Source organism: Nicotiana sylvestris, chromosome 12 (assembly GCF_000393655.2).
Source record: "Nicotiana sylvestris chromosome 12, ASM39365v2, whole genome shotgun sequence".
Lineage (NCBI taxonomy): Eukaryota > Viridiplantae > Streptophyta > Magnoliopsida > Solanales > Solanaceae > Nicotiana > Nicotiana sylvestris.
The window spans coordinates 15,742,275-15,764,670 of NC_091068.1; the positions used below are offsets into that span (position 1 = coordinate 15,742,275).

General features: G+C 34.6%; 2 protein-coding genes across 3 annotated transcripts; both read right to left on the reverse strand.

Annotated features, from left to right (window-relative positions):
* Positions 1 to 6,028: 6,028 nt before the first annotated feature.
* Positions 6,029 to 8,465, reverse strand: LOC138884308 (uncharacterized). Of its 2 annotated transcripts, none has more exons than XM_070165422.1 (7): positions 7,784 to 8,465; positions 7,551 to 7,700; positions 7,360 to 7,458; positions 6,799 to 7,075; positions 6,533 to 6,712; positions 6,324 to 6,467; positions 6,029 to 6,240 (listed from the first exon to the last, which is right to left on the reverse strand). In XM_070165422.1, exons 1-7 carry the CDS (start codon positions 8,453 to 8,455, stop codon positions 6,077 to 6,079), a joined length of 1,686 nt encoding a protein of 561 aa, XP_070021523.1. In that variant the 5' UTR covers positions 8,456 to 8,465; the 3' UTR covers positions 6,029 to 6,076. The 2 variants fall into 2 exon arrangements, with proteins under 2 accessions (XP_070021523.1, XP_070021522.1); XM_070165421.1 differs by having other exon boundaries at positions 6,533 to 6,715.
* Positions 8,466 to 10,983: 2,518 nt separating this feature from the next.
* On the reverse strand, positions 10,984 to 20,514 carry LOC104235378 (uncharacterized). Its single transcript, XM_070165399.1, has 5 exons — positions 20,445 to 20,514; positions 19,657 to 19,787; positions 18,777 to 19,021; positions 18,432 to 18,641; positions 10,984 to 11,334 (listed from the first exon to the last, which is right to left on the reverse strand). Exons 2-5 carry the CDS (start codon positions 19,676 to 19,678, stop codon positions 11,266 to 11,268), a joined length of 546 nt encoding a protein of 181 aa, XP_070021500.1. The 5' UTR covers positions 19,679 to 19,787; positions 20,445 to 20,514; the 3' UTR covers positions 10,984 to 11,265.
* Between the last annotated feature and the right edge of the window lie 1,882 nt (positions 20,515 to 22,396).

Here is a 22,396-nt window from a genome sequence, read left to right on the forward strand (position 1 = left end):
ATTTTTTTGTAGGAGAATGAAATATATTAACATATGGAGAAAAAGTGAAATCAAGTGGGGAAGTGGATTAGGTGGGGATGAGCACGAGGGGTCAAAGGGAATATGGAAATTGGTCCTAAAGTTTAATGTCAAAAGAGAAGTGGCCACCAAAGTTGGTATGTTAGCAAGTGCTTTTCTTTTATATATATATTTTTTTTAACTTTTCACTTTTTAATAATTTTTTTCAAAATTTAAGTGTAAATTTTTCCAACAAATTCATAGACGAATGATAACTACACGACCTTGTCTATTTATTTTGCTGGCTTGAATAAATATATTCTTTAAATTTCTATTCATCTTAAAATATTTTCTCATGATATTGTTAAGTATTCAATTTGTCATAATTTATGTGAGTATGTTTGATTACGCATAGACTTTAAAAAAGAAAGATTTTTGAAATTATGATCTAAAACCACTAAAAAAATGCACAGGTACCATTTTTAGTCGACATCATTTAACATATACCCATTTTTTAAAAAAAATTAACTTGTACCCAATTTTTAAACAATTTCAGCTCATTTCTCCTCTTCCTTCTCCTCCTTTGTTTTGTTCTTCTTCTTTTATTAACAACTGAAAGACACTATGATTAATTCTCTAATACTACCACCATCTTAAGAGAAATTTTCATTCTGCCATATACAGAACCCCAACATTGACGGAATCCGATTACATTCTCTTTAAAAAAAATAGCTTAATGATATGCATGAGCTGCAGTCAGCAACTTACACCAACCCTGCCTAAAGATAGGCCAGAAGAGTTTGCCTTAATCTGCAAATGATGAAAACTGTAAAAAAGATCCATCATTTGCTTAGACTGCAACTCATACACCAAAGAGCACTTGCCATAATATTGCACTGGTTGTAACATAAGATTTAAAATGAACTACAATTCGATAATTAAATACTTTTCTGTTTTCGTAGTGACCAAAAGTTAAACTTCGTGGCCAGATTCCTTTTACTGCACAACAAACAAAATACTATTCACTACAATTACTTTATAAAGTTTTTTGCTGGATTCAAGTTTTTTGCTTATGGTTTTATGGATTCAACTTCAGCTTATATAGTGCTAAATTTTTTTACAAATGAACTAAATAACTTCAACATCTTCTGCTGAAGTTTTTGAAAAAGCTTATCCAAGACAAAAAAACTTCAGCTTATTTAGTGCTGAAGTTTTTACAAATGAACTAAATAACTTCAGCATCTTCTGCTGAAGTTTTTGAAAAAGCTTTATGACAAAACTAATGAATCCAGGACAAAAAAAATTTCAGCTATTTTAGTGCTGAAGTTTTTACAAATGAACTAAATAACTTCAGCATCTTATCCAGGACAAAAAAAACTGCAGCACTGCCTTTACTACTCCAAGCTCGTCTACTAGAATGCTGAAGTTTTGCGTGATTGCCTTTGCTACTTCAGCCCCGTATGCTGAAGTTACGCGAAAAAGTAGGTACATTTGTAATTTTTTTTGCAAAGCGGACACAAGTTAAAACGTGATCCAAAAGCAGGTATTGATGCAAATTCCCCTAAAACCAAGACATAGACATTTTATGGCTGTAAATGATCTCATTAAGAGTAAATAAAAATTTTAAAATTAAATTATTTTTAAATATAAAAATTACCATTCTTTTTTAAACATATTAAAAGAATAAATATTATATAAAATTAAGACAAGGGGAGTATTGAATTTTCTTGGCTTACCATAGGATATGCCCATTGAGAATTTCGTATGGCCATCATAAGATTTTTTTAATGTAGAAGACTACTTTATTAATTTTTACGTAATACTTTTTAAAACTTGCATCTCAAGATGTCTTCTTTTTTCCTAATTATTTTTTTCTTAATTACTAATCACCTTGGTAACCCTATTTCATCATATATTGTTTTATTTTGTCATCTATATTCATCTTTTATGCCTGGAAAAGTCAATATTCATTCAAATAAGGAAACTTCCTTAATAATATTGTCGGCTGATTTACACAAATGTCCAATTTCGGTCATAGTTTAAATTGTATTCTTATTTTAAGAAGTAGCATAAATATAGCCTTAAAAAATTATGTCTCATGGACAATATATACTATGGTTTAAGTTTGCTCATAACATTAAAGTACGGTTTAATATTTATAATAACTTGCAAAATTTTAGATCGTAGTATACCATTTTCTTACAAGATTATCAGTTTGCTTGTAATAGAAAGAAGAATGCAAATTTTTATATGCTTGATCCTTTTTAAAAACTATTCTCATAAATGATAGTAGGCTTTGTTCATTCCAAAACCAGCATATTTTTATTACTTTTTTTAGCATTTTCACATTGATAACTCCATTAACTAAGGGATCCCTCTACATTAATACACTTTTTACTACATTTCCTTTTCCCCCACCTTCTATAATTTCTTTTTTTTCTTCCATAAATAATACTTACCCAAATATATTAAAGATTCTGAAAGAAGAATATCTCAAAAATAATTCCCTTTGCACAATGAGAATTTTAGTATTTTTTTTTTACTTTTTGAGTTTTAAAATTTTTCTGTACAATTTTATTTTAACTCAAAATATACATTTAACATATTTCAAGTATATTATATTGTGACAATTTACAATGTAAATATTCCATCAGTATGTCATATATATATATATCATAATACATTATTATATTGATATTATTCAAAGTATATTGCTAGCATATACCTTACATAAAATTTAATCTAAAATATTAACATGCTTAATATGTATATAGAAGAAAAAAGTATGTCACATATATTAATTATATTCGGATTATGTATACAAATATGCATGTTATATATGCATATGTTGTTTATATACGTATATTATATCTATTTAAATATAAATATGTGTATAAATAACATATGCATATATACACAATTTTTTCTGAAAAAACACATGATTTATAATATACCACAAACATACATATATTTTTCACGAAATATATGTATTTTATTTCATTGGAATATACAGATATATAATTTTTCGAGGATTAAGTTGAATAAAAAGGTCCATGTATAAAAATAGAAAAACATTATTATGGAATGGATCGATGATATATATTTAAATATAAAAATATATATAAACAACATATGCATATATACATGAATTTTTCTAAAACAAAAAGTACATGATTTATAATGTATATATACGACAAACATACATTATAATTTTTTCGTAAAAATATGTATTTTATTTCATCAGAATATAAAGATGTATCTACATTGCATTATATAAAAAGGTTCATACATGGAAAGGAAAAAATATGTTATGGAATGGATTGGTTTCTAATTAAAACATAAAACATGTTATGGAATGGAGAGAAAAAATAGGGAAAGATGTTAAATACTAGGATTGCTTTTTTTTAAACATCTTGATTCTTGCTAATTTGAATTGAATTAAATCTGCTATATATATAAATATTTTACTGCCATATTTGTTAATCATTAATTAATACTAATCTTTTGTATTATATTTTTAATAGTGTGCTATTAATGAAAGTAGCCCGTTACAAAAAAGGACAACTCTCGAAAATTTTAGTAAAAATGGCGTGTAGTAGCCACTAAATAAGGGTGTATTTAATTTATCCACTATTTAAAATGCTTATAAAAAATAGCCACTACTAAGGGGGAAAAGACACAATTACCCTTTCTTTATTTCTTGTATAATCCCAAAATCGACGAAAACCTTTATTTCATTCGTTCAGAGTTCTGCGCTTCTTCATCTTCCTCGTATGCAAACTGCAATCTCAGTTAAACTTCTGCTCCTTCATCTTCTCCGTCATCTTCTGTCAATCGCGACTGGTAATATGTTTTTTTTATGCATTTTCGTTTTTCTTTATTTGTAAGTTGGTTCAATGTCGTGTGAAGTATGTGTGAAATTTCAAAAATTAGCATTATATGTTGATTTAGTGTAGTATATTTTGTGTAATTCTGTTTTTGATAAAATTTTAGTGTGTGAAATTTGAAATGTGTTTGTGGTTGATTCAATATATTTGATTATGTAGGTATATTTCATAAAAATAGTCGTAGAAATTCATAAGCTTACTGATTATGAATTTTCAGTTAACTGTGTTCATTAAATGTAAAGAAGAAACGACATTAAATTTTGTAGTTGGAATTCAAAGTTAAGGACTGATTGTCCTTAACTTTTGCACATGAAACTTGAAGTTAAGGACAAAGTGTCCTTAACTTTGGATGTTGAAAGTATATGTTAAGGACTGTATTTCCTTAACCTATGCACTTACAATTTAAAGTTAAGGACTGATTGTCCTTAACTTTTGCACATGAAACTTGAAGTTAAGGACTAAGTGTCCTTAACTTTGGATGTTGAAAGTATAAGTTAAGGACTGTATTTCCTTAACCTTTGCATTTACAATTTAAAGTTAAGGACTTATTGTCCTTAACTTTTGCACATGAAACTTGAAGTTAAGGACTAAGTGTCCTTAACTTTGGAAGTTGAAAGTATAAGTTAAGGACTGTATTTCTTTAACGTTTGCACTTAAAATTTAAAGTTAAGGATTGTATTTGCTTAACTTTTAAACTTGAAATTTTAAGTTAAGTCCTAATCTTTGTTTGTTTTTCCTTCTTTTCTAGTGTTATAATGGAAGGCGATCATTTGTTTGATTTTGACGATTGGCGTAATTTTCTGGTATATTGGAAAGGAGATTTTCAATATAAGGAAACAATTAAAAGTTTTCTGTCGAATAGCCAATGGAAGAAATTGAGGGAAAGTATTTTTGGCAACTTCTTCAGATTACAAAGTGTGAAGTTCTCGGGTAAACTTATGCACTGTGTATTGCTTTCTGAAATTGTTAGTAATGAACCTGATTCGATGACCTTCAAGGTATTTGACCGCGATATTAAGTTTACTCGTGATGCATTCCATATTATTACTGGTTTGAAGTCTTATTCGTCGCTTGACATGAAAGGTTTAAATGAGAAAGAGAATAGGCTTTTAAGAGTCTATTTCCCTGGAAAGGACAAAATTGAGTTGGCTGATTTGTATAGTTTTATTTCTAGTCGCCCACATGGTACAACTTCATCATTTGCTGGCAGTGATGATGATGCTTTGAAGTTGGCAACACTCTATTTTGTTGAGTCGGTTTTGATGGGCAAGAGGAAAAATAGGAATGTGTCGGAGCAAATAATGAAAATTGTTGACGATGATGCACTTTGTGCTTCCTTCAACTGGGACTCTCTTGCTTATGAGACGCTATTAAAATCATTGAAGAGTTGCTTGAAATCAAATGAGAATGATGTTCAGAAGGAGAAAGAGAAAGAAAAAGATATTGATAGCTACACTTTAGTTGGCTTTCCTTTTGCGTTTTGTGTCTGGATTATGGAAGTACTTCCTATTTTCCAAGAGAAACAATTTGTGAACTTCAAAGAAGTTGGTTATCCTCGAATGTTATGTTATTCTGAAATGAAGTCTCCACAATTTGATGCTCTTTGTAGAAAATATTTCCATAATGAAAAAAATAAGTTAATGTAATTACTATCTCTCTTTTTGTTTATTTGTTTTAGTTATGTATACTTATGTTTAGTTTTTCTTATATAATAGGTGTTTAAGTTGATTGAGGTGTCGCCCTTTATTCCCGTGGAAGAAGAAGATACAGAGCCTCTTTGTGTGGAGGAGCCAGTTTCACAAGATCGAGGCTCAAGGTCTTCTTCCACACAATTTGACGAAGGTGTACTTAAGGAAATTGTTAGAGTATGTGTTTCTGCCTTTGAATAGTATTAGTTTTTTATTTGATTATTTCTTGCTTACGAACACCTTTTTTTTATATTATATTTTTTGATTCAGAGATTATCAGAGAGTTTTAAGAAGGATTTGCAAGCAGAAGTTAACAGAGTTAATCAGAAAATTGATGTATCAGAAAAAAAGATTGAGAACGAAATCAAGGTAATTTCAGTTAGTCCAACTTTAGATTTTATGTCCTTAAATTTTGAACTTGGAATTGAAGGATAAGGACTATTCATATTAGTTTTATGCAACAGGTCAAATGAAGAGACAAAATTTCAATTGTACATATAATAATTAGGGCACAATCAGTACTTGTCTCTCCACAGTACCTTCTTGTGTTTTTTCAAGAGACAACTCAGCTAAAATATTGCGTGCAGCATTTTCTTTTTCTTGCAATTCCACATTTTCTTTATCTTGCAGTTGTTCATCATGATCTTTAGATGCTTGTTGACAAGATTCTGCAAAAATATTTACAACAGCTAACATGTTAATAATCTTTAATTAAAACAAACATATATAAAATTAAAAAGCACTGCCTAACCATTTGCAATATCCAAGATCATTCCAGCTACATCATCATCATCATATGTTGCATCTATAGATTTGGAACCAATCTCACTTCTGCCTATGTCTTGAGATTGTAGTCCAGTTTTCTCTTGATACTGCACTCCAGCTTCTTCGCTTGCTGCTTCAAAAGATACAATATATAATGAAATAAAGATACAATATATAATGAAAATTTTATCTAACCTTGACTGGCACAAGTTTGAACTCCAAATTTTTCTTTGTATGACAGCGGTGTAGAGAGATCATACGTTCCTTCTAAGCATTTGCATACAATCTCGCTGACACTTGTCCCCAATGGACTTGTTAAATCCTCCTGTGACTGCAATCCACAAACTCTACAAATTTTCTCTGGCACTCCACAAACTTCTGTATGCACATGCATAGTTTATATGTATTAATCTATTGAATATACATTTCAACGAAAATAAAAATCAAAATCTATATCTAACCTTTCCCAATATCAGTAACATTTTCAGTTTCATCATCTAGATGTGCATCTCTAAATTCTCTTTCATACTGACCCTCTGCATGCACATCCATATCATCACGTTCAACACCACTTGTATCTTGGTTGAATATGCCAGTACGCTCAGTAGCACGACAATGATCATCAACTCCATATTTTCTAATTGGAACACTAGATTCTCTATCTGTGTTCATCTGATCAGCTTTCCCAAACATGTTCATCAAAGTATCAAGCTTTGATCCTAGAGTTTTCTTTAAATCCTGAGAAAGCAACTAAGTTACAAAGAGAAGGACATGTTTAAAACTTAAGGACAGGCAGTCCTTAAGTTTGAACTTAAAGTTCAAAACTTAAGGAAATGCAATCCTTAAGTTTGAACTCCAAGTTCAAAAGTTAAGGACAAGAAGTCCTTAACTTTGAATTCCAAGTTCAAAACTTAAGGACATATTTCAAAGTTCAAAAGTTAAGGACAAGAAGTCCTTATCTTTCAATTCCAAGTTCAAAATTTAAGGACACAAAATCCTAAAGTTGGACTAACTAAAATTACCTTGATTTCGTTCTCAATCTTTTTTTCTGATACAACAATTTTCTGATTAACTCTGGTAACTTCTGCTTGCAAATCCTTCTTAAAACTCTCTGATAATCTCTGAATCAAAAAACATAATATAAAAAAAGGTGTTCGTAAGTAAGAAATAATCAAATAAAAAACTAATACTATTCAAAGGCAGAAACACATACTCTAACAATTTCCTTAAGTACGCCTTCGTCAAATTGTGTGGAAGAAGACCTTGAGCCTCGATCTTGTGAAACTGGCTCCTTCACACAAAGAGGCTTTGTATCTTCTTCTTCCACGGGAATAAAGGGTGACACCTCAATCAACTTAAACATCTATTATATAAGAAAAACTAAACATAAGTATACATAACTAAAACAAATAAACAAAAAAAGAGATAGTAATTACATTTACTTACTTTTTCATTATGGAAATATTTTCTACAAAGAGCATCAAATTGTGGAGACTTCATTTCAGAATAACATAACATTCGAGGATAACCAACTTCTTTGAAGTTCACAAATTGTTTCTCTTGGAAAATAGGAAGTACTTCCATAATCCAGACACAAAACGCAAAAGGAAAGCCAACTAAAGTGTAGCTATCAATATCTTTTTCTTTCTCTTTCTCCTTCTGAACATCATTCTCATTTGATTTCAAGCAACTCTTCAATGATTTTAATAGCGTCTCATAAGCAAGAGAGCCCCAGTTGAAGGAAGCGCAAAGTGCATCATCGTCATCAATTTTCATTATTTGCTCTGACCCCATCAAAACCGACTCAACAAAATAGAGTGTTGCCAACTTCAAAGCATCATCATCGCTTCCAGCAAATGATGAAGTTGTACCATGTGGGCGACTAGAAATAAAACTATACAAATCAGCCAACTCAATTTTGTCCTTTCCAGGGAAATAGACTCTTAAAAGCCTATTCTCTTTCTCATTTAAACCTTTCATGTCAAGCGACGAATAAGACTTCAAACCAGTAATAATATGGAATGCATCACGAGTAAACTTAATATCGCGGTCAAATACCTTGAAGGTCATCGAATCAGGTTCATTACTAACAATTTCAGAAAGCAATACACAGTGCATAAGTTTACCCGAGAACTTCACACTTTGTAATCTGAAGAAGTTGCCAAAAATACTTTCCCTCAATTTCTTCCATTGGCCATTCGACAGAAAACTTTTAATTGTTTCCTTATATTGAAAATCTCCTTTCCAATATACCAGAAAATTACGCCAATCGTCAAAATCAAAAAAATGATCGCCTTCCATTATAACACTAGAAAAGAAGGAAAAACAAACAAAGATTAGGACTTAACTTAAAATTTCAAGTTTAAAAGTTAAGCAAATACAATCCTTAACTTTAAATTTTAAGTGCAAACGTTAAAGAAATACAGTCCTTAACTTATACTTTCAACTTCCAAAGTTAAGGACACTTAGTCCTTAACTTCAAGTTTCATGTGCAAAAGTTAAGGACAATAAGTCCTTAACTTTAAATTGTAAATGCAAAGGTTAAGGAAATACAGTCCTTAACTTATACTTTCAACATCCAAAGTTAAGAACACTTAGTCCTTAACTTCAAGTTTCATGTGCAAAAGTTAAGGACAATCAGTCCTTAACTTTAAATTGTAAGTGCATAGGTTAAGGAAATACAATCCTTAACATATACTTTCAACATCCAAAGTTAAGGACACTTTGTCCTTAACTTCAAGTTTCATGTGCAAAAGTTAAGGACAATCAGTCCTTAACTTTGAATTCCAACTATAAAATTTAATGTCGTTTCTTCCTTACATTTAATGAACACAGTTAACTGAAAATTCATAATCACAATAAGCTTATGAATTTCTACGACTATTTTTATGAAATATACCTACATAATCAAATATATTGAATCAACCACAAACACACTTCAAATTTCACACACTAAAAATTTATCAAAAACAGAATCACACAAAATATACTACACTGAATCAACATATAATGCTAATTTTTGAAATTTCACACATACTTCACACGACATTGAACCAACTTACAAATAAAGAAAAACGAAAATGCATAAAAAAAACATATTACCAGTCGCGATTGACAGAAGATGACGGAGAAGATGAAGGAGCAGAAGTTTAACTGAGATTGCAGTTTGCATACGAGGAAGATGAAGAAGCGCAGAACTCTGAACGAATGAAATAAGGGTTTTCGTCGATTTTGGGATTATACAAGAAATAGAGAAAGAGTAATTGTGTCTTTTCTCCCTTAGTAGTGGCTATTTTTGATAAGCATTTTAAATAGTGGATAAAATTAAATACACCCTTATTTAGTGGCTACTACACGCCATTTTTACCGAATACTATTAGCCACAATAATTCATATAATGTAGGTAAGAAACTATTTTTGGCATGAAATATACCTTCAATTGTAATTATTTAATAATTGCGATATTAAAAAAAAGTTCAACAATATCATTCTAAATAGTGGAATATTATTTTACTCAAACATATCAATACGCTTTTACAAAAGAAATAGTAATTATTCATGTCCCCGTCAATCTTGATGCTTTCATCACTACTCTACAACCTGCAACAACAATTAGAAATATATATTAGAAAATAGTACAACAAAGTATTTTCGCTGAGAAAAATAAATTTTACTTGTTAATAAGAATAATTTTTTGTAAGGATAATATAAAAAGATATTAATAATAAGTTACTTACGATCTGATTTGCATCATTTGGCTGTCGATTTTGAGCTGCAAGCATCATTTGGAATCTTTTTTCCCATCGTTTTTCCATCTCCACTAATTTATTATCAGTTTCTTTCTTGATTTCTTCAACTTTTTCATCAGCTTCCCTTTTAACTTTTTCGACTTATTTCTTAGCTTCCCTTTTAACTTCTTCCACATGCTTATTTGCTTTTTTTCTGACCATTTCTACTTGCTTTATAACCTGTATCTTTGTTGGTCTACCTCCAAAATATTAACTCATATTCTTTCCGGGATCATATGCTCGAAGATATCCATTTTTTTCTACCCCAAGTACTTTCTCAAGGATATCATCATCATTTAAAGAAATTTCTCCTTCTTTTTGCTGCTCTTTTAATTGGTCAAATTGAACCTACAATCAATAATGCAAATTAATTAAACATAAGTGCAAATGTACATTCTAAAAGGAGATAAATATAAAATAGAACATATTGACATTACAATGATATCTTGTTAAAAAGCATCAACTTGTTTTCCTTTTTTTTTCTCTTGCGAGATTCCAAAAAACTTCAACATGAGATGGAGCTTTTCAATTTTTTTCTCCTCTGAAAATAATAATCATTTTCATTAATTGAATAAGATATTTGAATATAATTCTTATAACTTTGTTCTAAAAAATTATCATGGTGTTCATATATACCATTTCGTATCTAAGTCTTGCATAACTTTTGGTCCCACTATATGGAGGTAAGGAACGTTTCGATCTATTTGCCTTGTTTTGCGTGCTTTTCTTCTGAACTATAGTTTTAAAAAAAATTAATAATATTAATTTTGTCACGATCCGAATTTTTCACCCTCGAAAGTCGTGATGGCGCCTACTCATAGAAGCTAGGCAAGCTACGAAATTAGAAATCTTTAAGTCTTTTGTTTTAATCTTCTTACAAATTACATTAACAAGTGTTAATTATTTAAATACAACGGAATATGAGATTAAGCGTAAGACTTAAATAAATATAAAACCTAAAATAATACGAAAATCCACATATGCATCTACCTAGAAACTAGTGTCACAACATCCACGGACTACTAAGATCACTACACACAACTGTTTGAAAGAAAGAAAACATTGTATGTCTCGGATACAGGAGATAACAGAACATAATAAAAGATAGAGGAGACGCCGGGCCTGCGGACGCCTGCAAGGTTACCTCAGTATCTCGGTGGACTGAAGGCTGGCTCCTTTAATGTTGTCGATCAAGCGCTGCTCCTGTATCTGCACATAAGTGCAAAGTGTAGCATCAGCACAACCGACCCCATGTGCTGGTAAATGTCTTACCTAACTCCGGTGAGGTAGTGACGAGGTTAGGACCAGACTCCAGATAAACCTGTGCAATTATATAATATACAGCGGAAATATAAACAGGAAATAACAGTTTAAAAACGGAGGGGGAAACATGCTTCGGGGAAACATGTCAATTCTAACAGAAACTTAGTGAAGTATGAAAGAACACTCGATGTCTACAACGATACAATAACAATATTGTTGCGGCGCGTAACCCGATCTCTTATCATTTAACATTGTTGCGGCGTGCAACCCGATCCACATATATAACTGTTGTGGCGTGCAACCGATCCATATATATATAATAATATTGCGGTGCGCAACCCGTTCCAAATATACAGTCAACAATAATCATACTTAACCGTCCCGACAAGGGATCAACAATAGACTACACCATCCCGGCAAGGGAACTCGACAGTACAAGTATATACGACGCGGCAAGGGAGAAACAACTATAACCAAACTTGTTCCAACATCTAACTATCTCAACTAGTTTCAACATCTAACTACCTCGACTATAACTAAACTTGTTACAACACCTAACTACCCAGCTATAACTCAACTTGTTACAACACTTAACACAAAGAATCATCAACCTAAGCGTCAGTAATATCAATTAAGAAAACAATGCAAGGGAAACTCAACTCAACAATAGCCCGACAAGGGGGCAACATAATGATCTCTTTTCTTTCTCACTTTTACTTCATAATTCACTTCACAACTCGAGCCAACACTCTAGAGTTTCGATTGTCACTTATACTTTCACAATTCGTTATACAACTGGAGCCAACGCTCCTCAATGTTCATAGGTCACAATTCTTTCCACAACTTTATACAACAAATAGAAATTTTCACCAAGGCATGAATAATACAACGAAATCATGAAAATCACAATATAAGACTCGCGGTCATGCTTGACACCAACGTATAGATACTCGTCACCATGCTTATATGTCGTACTCAACAAGAAACAAATAGCAAATACGATACAACTCCTAATCTCTCAAACTAAGGTTAGACCAAACACTTACCTCGATGCCATGAACACAACTCAAGGTTCAATTATAGTTTTACCCCTTGATTCCACCGCCAATTCGCTCGTATCTAGTCACAAATTACTTAATTACATCAATAAATGCTAAATGAATCAACCCCAATGCATGAAAATGAGTTTTCCAAAGTTTTACCCAAAAAGTCAAAAAATGCCCCCAGGCACACATGGTCATAACCCAAGGTTCAAACCAAAACCCGATTACCCATTCCCCCACGAACCCAAATATATGATTTGTTTTGAAATCGGACCTCAAATCGAGGTCCAAGTCCCCAATTTTTGAAAAACCTAGGTTCTACCCAAAATACCCAATTTTCTCCATGAAAATCATTGATTTGAAGTTGAAATCATGTTAAAAGATGTTAATAATTGAAGAAAACTAGTTAAAAATGACTTACAATTGATTTGGAGAAGAAGAAGTCCTTGAAAAATCACCTAAGTGTGTTTATGTTTTGAGAGAATATAAAAAATGGGTTTAAAATCGTCTAAGTATAAAGTTGCAGGTCGCAGGTATGGGAAATGCGAACAGGGGTTCGCAATTGCGAACCCCGACTCCTGATAAGCTGGGAAATGCGAAACAGGGTTCACATTTGCGAACCCTTCAGAAATCCCAAGCTTTCGCATTTGCGAAACTATTGTCGCATTTGCGAAGAAGACATCGCATTTGCGATCCCTGGCCAATAGGCAAACCTTCGCATTTGCAAAGAAAACCTCGCATTTGCGAGCCATGCGAAGCCTGCAAGCCTGTTCATACCAGCAAAATTTTTCTGCAATTTCTAAGTTCAAAATGCAACCCGTGGCCTATCCAAAACTCACATGAGCCCTCGGGGCTACAAACCAAATATACACACAACCTCAAAAACATCATACGGACTTATCCGTGCGATCAAATCGCCAAAATAACCTCATTAAACCTCAAAATCAAAGGATTTTTTTCAAACTTCATAAAACATCAACTTTAGCAATTTAGGTCCGAATCACGTCAAACGACGTCCGTTTTTACCAAATTTTACAAAAATGTCTTAAATCATATATAAGACCTGTACCGGACGCCGGAACCAAAATACGGGCCCGATATCATCATTTTCTAATCAAATTTCTTTAAACAATTCCAGAAAACAATTTCCTTTAAAAAATTATTTCTCGGGCTTGGGACCTCGGAATTCGATTTTGGGTATACGCCCAAGTCCCAAATTTTCCTATGGACCCTTCAGGACCATCAAATCATGGGTCCGGGTCCGTTTACCAAAGTGCTGACCGAAGTCAAATTAGCTCATTTTACAATCAAAATTTATTATTTTTCACAGATTTTTATATTTAGGCTTTCCGGCTATGCGCCCGGATTGCGCACGCAAATCGAGGTGATGCTAAAAGAGGTTTTTAAGGGCTCAAAACACAGAATTTTGTTTTAAGGTCATCACATTCTCCACCTCTAAAACAACCGTTCGTCCTCGAATGGACAGAAGAAGGAAGTACCTAAGTCAGGGGAAAAATGGGGATAACGGCTCCGTATATCGGACTCGAACTCCTAGGTCGATGCCTTATGAGGCTGACCTCTCTACTGAACACGAACAGAAGAAAAAGCTCTTCGATCTCAACTGACGAACCTGCCGGTCTTGAATAGCTACCGGCTCCTCCTTATAAGACAAGTCCTTGTCCAACCGGACAGAGTTGAAATCTAACATGTGGGATAGATCGTCGTGATATTTCCGAAGCATGGACACATGAAACACTGGATGCACGGCTGATAAGCTTGGCAGCAAAGCAAGTCTATAAGCCAACTCTCCCACTCGATCAAGAATCTCAAACAGGCCAATGAACCTAGGGTTAAGCTTGCCCTTCTTCCCAAATCTCATCACGCCCTTCATAGGCGACACTCAGAGCAACACTCGCTCACCGACCATAAAAGTCACATCTCGAACCTTGCGGTCTGCATAACGTTTTTGCCTGGACTGAGTTGTACTAAGCCTATCCTGAATAATCCTGACCTTGTCCAAGGCCTCCTGAACCAGATCCGTACCCAACAATCGAGCCTCCCCGGCTCAAACCATCCAACCAGAGACTAACACTGTCTACCATATAAAGCCTCATAAGGAGCCATCTGGATACTCGACTGGTAGTTGTTGTTGTAGGCAAACTCTGCTAAAGGCAAAAACTGATCCCACGAGCATCCAAAGTCAATAACACAAGCTCGGAGCATATCCTCCAAAATTTGAATAGTTCGCTCGGACTACCCGTCCGTCTGAGGATGAAATGTTGTACTCAACTCAACCTGGGTGCTCAACTCTCGCTGAACCGCTCTCCAGAAATGCGAGGTAAACTGCGTACCTCGGTCTAAAATGTTAGATACAGGCATACCATGAAGATGAACAATCTCCCGAATATAGATCTCAGCTAACCTCTCGGATGAATAGGAGACTGCCACATGAATGAAATGCGCTGACTTGGTCAGCCTATCAACAATGACCCATACTGCGTCGAACTTCCTCCGAGTTTGCGGGAGTCCAACAACGAAATCCATAGTGATCCGCTCCCACTTCCACTCGAGAAGCTCAATCCTCTGAAATAAACCACCAGGCCTCTAATGCTCATACTTAACATGCTGACAATCTAAACACCAAGCCACATATGCAACAATATCCTTCTTTATTCTACGCAACCAATAATGCTGCCGCAAATCCTAATATATCTTCGCGGCGCCAGGATGAAGAGAGTACCGGGAGCTATGGGCCTCCTCTAAGATAAACTCTCAAAGCCCATCCATATTAGGCACACAAACTCGACCCTACAATCTCAAAACCCTATCATCATCTAAGGTAACCTTCTTGGCACCTCCGCGTTGCACCGTGTCTCTAAGGATACACAAATAGGGATCATCATACTACCAATCACGGATACGCTCCAATAAAGAAGAACGAGCGACCGTGCAAGCTAATACACGAGTAGGCTCAGAAATATCCAACCTCACAAACCGATTGGCCAAAGCCTGAACATTTAAAGCAAGTGGTCTCTACCGATCTGAATATAAGCAAGACTGCTCATACTGGCTGACTTCCTACTCAACGCATCGGCCACCACATTGTCCTTTCCCGGATGATACAAGATAGTGATATCATAATCTTTCAACAACTCCAACCACCTCATCTGCCTCAAATTCAACTCCTTTTGATTGAACAAATACTGAAGAGTCTTGTGATCTGTGAACACCTCACATGCCACGCCATATAGATAATGCCTCCAAATCTTCAACGCGTGAACAATGGATGCCAACTCTAAGTCATGAACCGGATAGTTCTTCTCATGAATCTTCAACTGCTGCGAAGCATAGGCAATGACCTTGCCATCCTGCATCAACACTGCACCAAGCCCAATACGAGATGCATCATAATAAACTGTATAAGGCCCTGGACCTGTGGGCAAAACCAACACTGGTGCTGTAGTCAGAGCTGTCTTGAGCTTCTTAAAACTCGCCTCACACTCGTCCGATCATCTGAACTGGGCACCCTTCTGGGTCAACCTGGTCATCGGGGTTGCGATAGATGAGAACCCCTCCACGAACCAACGATAGTAGCCTGCCAATCATATGTAACTCCGAATCTCTGTAGCTGAGGCTGGTCTAGGTCAGTTCTTGACTGCCTCAATCTTCTTTAGATCAGCCTGAATACCATTTGCTGACACAACATGACCCAGAAATGCAAGTGAACTCAACCAGAACTCACACTTCGAGAACTTAGCATATAACTAACTATCTCTCAAGGTCTAAAGAACCACTCTAAGATGCTACTCGTGCTCCTCCCGGCTACGGGAATATATCAAAATATCATCAATAAAGACTATCACGAACAAATCTAAATAAGGCCTGAACACTCGGTTCATCAAATCCATAAAAGCTGCTGGGGCATTTGTCAACCCGAATGACATAACCAAGAACTCATAATGCATGTACCGAGTGCGGAAAGCTGTCTTAGGGACATGGGATGCCCTAATCCTCAACTGATGGTAGCCAGATCTCAAGTCAATCATCAAAAATACCCTGGCACCCTGAAACTGATCAAACAAATCATCAATCCTCGGCAATGGATACTTATTCTTGATTGTAACCTTGTTCAACTGCCGGTAATCAATACACATTCTCATCGATCCGTCCTTCTTCTTAACAAACAACACCGGCGCACCCCAAGGAGAAACACTTGGCCTAATGAAACCCTTCTCAAGCAAGTCTTGCAACTGCTCCTTCAACTCTTTTAACTTAGGCGGGGTCATACGATACAGCGGGATAGAAATGGGCTGAGTGCCCGGAGCCAAATTAAGGTAGAAATCAATATCCCTGTTGGGTGACATACCCGGCAGGTCTAAAAGGAAAACCTCAGGAGACTCACGAACAATGGGCACAGAATCAATAGAAGGAACCTCGGCACTAGAATTACGAACATATGCCAAACACCCCTTCTCGACCATAAGCCGAGCCTTCACATAAGAGATAACACTACGGGTATAATGACCAAGAGCCCTTCTCCACTCTAAAAGAGGCATACCCGGTAAAGCTAAGGTCATAATCTTCACCAAGGCATGAAAATGAGCTTTCCAAAGTTTTACACAATAAGTCAAAAATCGCCCCTGGTCCCACATGGTCAAAACCCGAGGTTCAAACCAAAACCCGATTACCCATTCCCCCACGAACCCAAATATATAATTTGTTTTGAAATCGGACCTCAAATCGAGGTCCAAATCTTCAATTTTTGAAAAACCTAGGTTCTACTCAAAACACCCAATTTCCCCCATAAAAATCATTGATTTGAAGTTGAAATCATGTTAAAAGATGTTAATGATTGAATAAAACTAGTTAAAAATGACTTACAATTGATTTGGAGAAGAAGAAGTCCTTGAAAAATCGCCTAAGTGTGTTTATGTTTTGAAAGATTATGAAAAATGGGTATAAAATCGTCTAAGTATAAAGTTGCAGGTCACAGGTATGGGAAATGCGAACATGGGTTCGCAATTGCAAACTCCGACCCCTGATAAGCTGGGAAATGTGAAACAGGGTTCGCATTTGCAAACCATTCAGAAATCCCAAACTTTCGCATTTGCGAAGAAGACATCGTATTTGCAAATCCCCGGCCAATAGGCAAACCTTCGCATTTGCGAAGAAAACCTCACATTTGCGAGCCAAGGCAGGCCTAGGCTGGTTTCGCATTTGCGAGCCAGGCTTCGCAAATGCGAAGCTTGCAGGCCTGTTCATACCAGCAAAAAATTTCTGCAATTTTTAAGTTCAAAATGCAACCCTATCCAAAACTCACCCGAGCCCTCGGGGCTCCAAACCAAATATACACACAACCTCAAAAATATTATACAAACTTATCCTGCGATCAAATCGCCAAAATAACCTCATTAACAACGAAGTAAACCTCAAAATCAAAGGATTTTTTTCAAACTTCATAAAACATTAATTTTAGCAATTTAGGTCTGAATCACGTCAAACGACATCCGTTTTTCACCAAATTTTATAGGAATATCTTAAATCATATATAAGACATGTACCGGGCGCCGGAACTTAAATACGGGCATGATACCATCATGTTCTAATCAAATTTCATTTCAAATTTCTTTAAACAATTCCAGAAAATAACTTCCTTTAAAAATTCATTTCTCGGGATTGGGACCTCAGAATTCGATTCCGAGCATATGCACAAGTCCCATATTTTCTTACGGACCCTCCGGGACCATCAAATCATGAGTACGAATCCGTTTACCTAAAGTGCTGAACGAAGTCAAATTAGCTCATTTTACAGTCAAAATTTATCATTTTCACATCTAGGCTTTCGGGCTACGCTCCCGACTGCGCATGCAAATCGAGGTGATGCTAAAAAAGGTTTTTATGGCCTCAAAACATATAATTTCATTTTAAAACAAGAAAGGTCATCACAAATTTCTACAACATATAATAATTTAAAAAGAACAAATAGATTAATTAAAATACCTGAAAGTCAGCACCGCTCCAAAGGTTGACCAAATATTTCCATTCATCTATAGTGAGAAGTTTAGGCTTATTTCGTAAGCGAAGTGGACAAGTTGCTTTTGAATCGAAATACTTATTTTTCAACTTGTGCCTATAGTCTTTGTAGAGGTCACTCATATGACCAAGAATTGCACCTTTTCTTTCCTCGGAGACATCAAAATTAAACTTTTTCTATAAAAAATAAAACATATCATTATAAAAGTTAGAACTAGTGATTTAAAACCAAACTTGCTTAGTGGCTCAGATTGTCAATCCATCAAAAATTGAAGAAAATTATAAACTTTATTAGTTTACTAATTTTCTTACTAAGATAATGTCCCACATGTGGTCGATTTTATCTTGCTCCATTTCTTTCCAATCATTTACTTTTAATGGGCAACAAGTTCGGTTTCTCACTGTTTGACCCAAAAACCAAGTGAATTCGGTTGCATTCTCACCAATAACTTGGTGATCTTCATCAAATTGAACGACCAATTTTTGTCCTTCCTGTAAATTGATTATCTTCACGCATCGTGTAGGCCCTCTGGTTTTTCTTTTCAAAATGTTAGGGCCTACATTTAAAGATTAATAAATATACTTCAAGTAAAAATATCAAAAGAATTGACAAAGATCAATAAAAGAAAAAGAATACATGTTGAATTTGTTGATTCATGTTCTTCCACAACCGTTTCACTCACTTGTTCAAACGAGTTCTCATTAGAACTATTTTCTCTGAGAGAAGAACTCATGAAAATATCATTTTTTTGGAGTATATAAATATCAATTGACTTATCCTTATGCTTCTCGTAACTAAGAAGCATATTCTTAACATCTGAATCGTCACGACATTCCACTAACCCATCACGATCACTGATAAGTCTATCACCTCTTAAATAAGCAAACTTATCTCCCTCAAGAATATTGAAGTTACAAAACTTTATCATTTCATCAAGCAGATCAAAGAAAGCTATGAAATCAATATCAATGTTTGCTTTCACCAACTGGCCACTTACATATTTTCTAGAAGGAGAAAATATAAAATGACCACCATAATGGAAGCTAAATTCCAATTCTCTGGTCATATTCATGTTTCCTAAAAAATTCATAATATAAGTTAGCTTGATGATTAAACAAACACAAATTATTGTTTAACTGAAAAGGAACTAATAAAAAATTCAATATTTTATAAAAACTTTATTGCAATTACCCGAATAAACAACTTCTTCCATATGTTGTATGGCAAATCTTCTGTAACAGATGCTTTCTTAGAACTTTTCGGAGGTTCCGTCTCATTGATCATCCGATTATTTCTTTTTCGAAGACCATTTCTACCCATGTCTGATTATAAACAAATATTTGTAAGACATCAATATATTTTGGAAGTTAGGTCAATGTCTGCTATATATTTGCACCAAGGAAGTTGGCTAATAATGAAACACTACTGAAAAAAGGTGAGCATACATCTGCCTTTAACCACAATTGCACAGGCGGCACTAGTACTGATGTAATATTTCTCTAACATTAGTAATAATACTTCCTTTCACAATAAACAAAAAAAAAACAAATTAAATTCTCAACCAGAGAATGATCAATAAAGCTTCCTTTTAAATATCGAACATGGTAGTTTCATGTTTCTATCTTTTTGATATGGTGATCAATGGCTCATCTAGAATTTAAATTCGACGAGTTCAATTTTAAAATTTTTTAGCATTGAACTCATTATATATTTAAAGTTATGAGTTCATATCTACTATTTTTCCAATCTTAATGAATTTTTACTCCGCATCAAAAATTATGGGTTTAATTGAACCCGCCGAGTATACACTACCTCCATCCCTGATGGTGATAATATTTAATCGGAGTAGGTTAACTTGTTATATGTTACAAATATGTTCAAGACATGAATCTTGCAAGATTTGATTACACATTTGATAACTTAATCTTGTAATTCATCCACAAAAACAAAAGAGTTATGTTAAAGGAAAAGAGGCGTACCTTTGATGCAGGGGAAGAGGCGTACCTTTGCTCCTCAATTCTTGTAACTTTTAGTATTTTAGGGTTTTTGCTTCTTTTAGTTTATGTTTTGGCTCACTTGTCTCTCTAATAGGAAAAGAAGACTGTGATTTAGGCCCAAAAAATTTGAGGGAAATAATTTGGAGGGAACTTTTTTCCTTTGGTAAAATCGTATTTTATTTTTCAAATTGTAAATTCATGTTTCCCTCCTAAAATCAGACCAACAAAAAGAAGTTAGATAAGAATACTATTAATATAAACACATTTTTATTCCATATAATTTAATTATATTTATCTGTTTTAGTTTGTAACTTATTAATATAACTATATTTTATAAATATATCTATTCTCGAAGTACTTGAACAGGATGAAGCTTGAGTGATACTTAGTGAAGTTTTATTTAAATTCGATAAATTAGTTAATAAATATTAATTAGAGATGATCACCTTATTTATTTTTATTATATGTGAAACTTACTAGTAATCTAGTAAGCTCTTGCAAAATTAGGTCGAATAGAACGATGAACATCTCTAATTACACTAAAAGGTATTGTTTTGATTAAAAAAAAAGGTCTAAGTAACATAATTATTCTCGAAGCATTTGTTAGGATAAATCTTGAGCGATACTTGGTGAAGTTTTTGTAACGACCCGGCTGATCGTTTCGAGAGTTATAGCTCCGTTCCCCTATTTCCTGTTTCTTTTGTGTTCTACAACTGTATTATGACTTATCGGGTTAGTTGGTTCGGGTCTGGAGTGATTTTGGAGTGAATTGAGACACTTAGTCTCTTATTTGAAAGCTTAAGTTGGAAGAGTTGACCGGATGTTGACTTATGTATAAACGACCTTAGTTGAATTTTGATGGTTCCGTTAGCTCCGTTAGGTAATTTTGGATCTTAGGAGAGCGTCCGGAATATGATTTGGAGGTTTGTGGTAGAATTAAGCATGAATTGGCGAAAGTTGAAATTTTGGCGATTTTGGCCAGCAGTAAAAATTTTGATATCGGGGTCGAAATGGAATTTTGGAAGTTGGAGTAGGTTCGTGGTGTCATTTCTGACTTGTGTGTAAAATTTGAGGTAATTCGGACGTGATTTGATAGTTTTGTTTTAGTAATGTGTCTGTGACGACCCGATCAGTCGTCTCATGAGTTACCGCTCTGTTTTTCCTATTTATGCTTCTTTATGCTTCGTTATCTGTGTTTGATGGTATTGGATTGGTCAGATTGAGCTCGGAATGATTTTTTTGCAAGGTTTGAGATATTTAGTCTCTTTTAAGAAAGTTTAAGTTGGAAAAGTCAACTGGATGTTGACTTATGTGTTAGAGGGCTCGGATATGAGTTCTGATGGTTTGGTTAGCTTCTGGAGTGATTTATGACTTAGGAGCGTGATAGGAATGAGTTTTGGAGGTTTGGAGTAGATTTAGGCTTGAATTGGCAAAGTTGATATTTTGGCGATTTTCGGTTGGTAGGAGAGATTTTAATATAGGGGTCGGAATAGAATTCCGAGAGTTGCAGTAGCTCTGTTGTGTCATTTGGGATGTGTGTACAAAGTTTCAGGTCATTCGGACGTGGTTTGGTTGGGTTTTTGATCAAAAGCAGAATTTGGAAGATTTTAGAAACTTAGGCTTGAATCGATGTTTGATGTTGTTGGAGGTGTTTTGATGATTGGAACAAGTTTGAATAAGGTATTGGGTTATGTTTGTACTTTGGGTTGAGGCCCCGGGGGCCTCGGGGTGATTTTGGATGGTTAACGGAGGAGTTGAGATGTTAGTGCAGCTGCTGAAATTTTGCTGCTTCTGGTAAACCGCAGGTGCGGCGCCGCATATGCGATGGAGTGGTCGCAGAAGCGGATTATGAGGATTTGTCAGTGACTGCAGAAGCGGTAAGGATGGCCGCATCTGCGGAAGGCGTATCACAGATGCGACTTTTGGGTTGTTAG

Coding starts and splice junctions, on each gene's coding strand:
- LOC138884308 (XM_070165421.1), bottom strand. CDS start 8,455: ATGCACTGTGTATTGCTTTCTGAAATTGTTAGTAATGAACCTGATTCG. Junction 6,468..6,532: donor TCAAACTTGTGCCAGTCAAG/GTTAGATAAAAT, acceptor CTTTTGAAGCAG/CAAGCGAAGAAGCTGGAGTG. Junction 6,241..6,323: donor GATCTTGGATATTGCAAATG/GTTAGGCAGTGC, acceptor ATATTTTTGCAG/AATCTTGTCAACAAGCATCT.
- LOC104235378 (XM_070165399.1), bottom strand. CDS start 19,678: ATGGAAGAAGTTGTTTATTCGG. Junction 19,022..19,656: donor GGAAGAAGTTGTTTATTCGG/GTAATTGCAATA, acceptor CTTTAAATGTAG/GCCCTAACATTTTGAAAAGA. Junction 11,335..18,431: donor GGAGCGGTGCTGACTTTCAG/GTATTTTAATTA, acceptor ACTTATGTGCAG/ATACAGGAGCAGCGCTTGAT.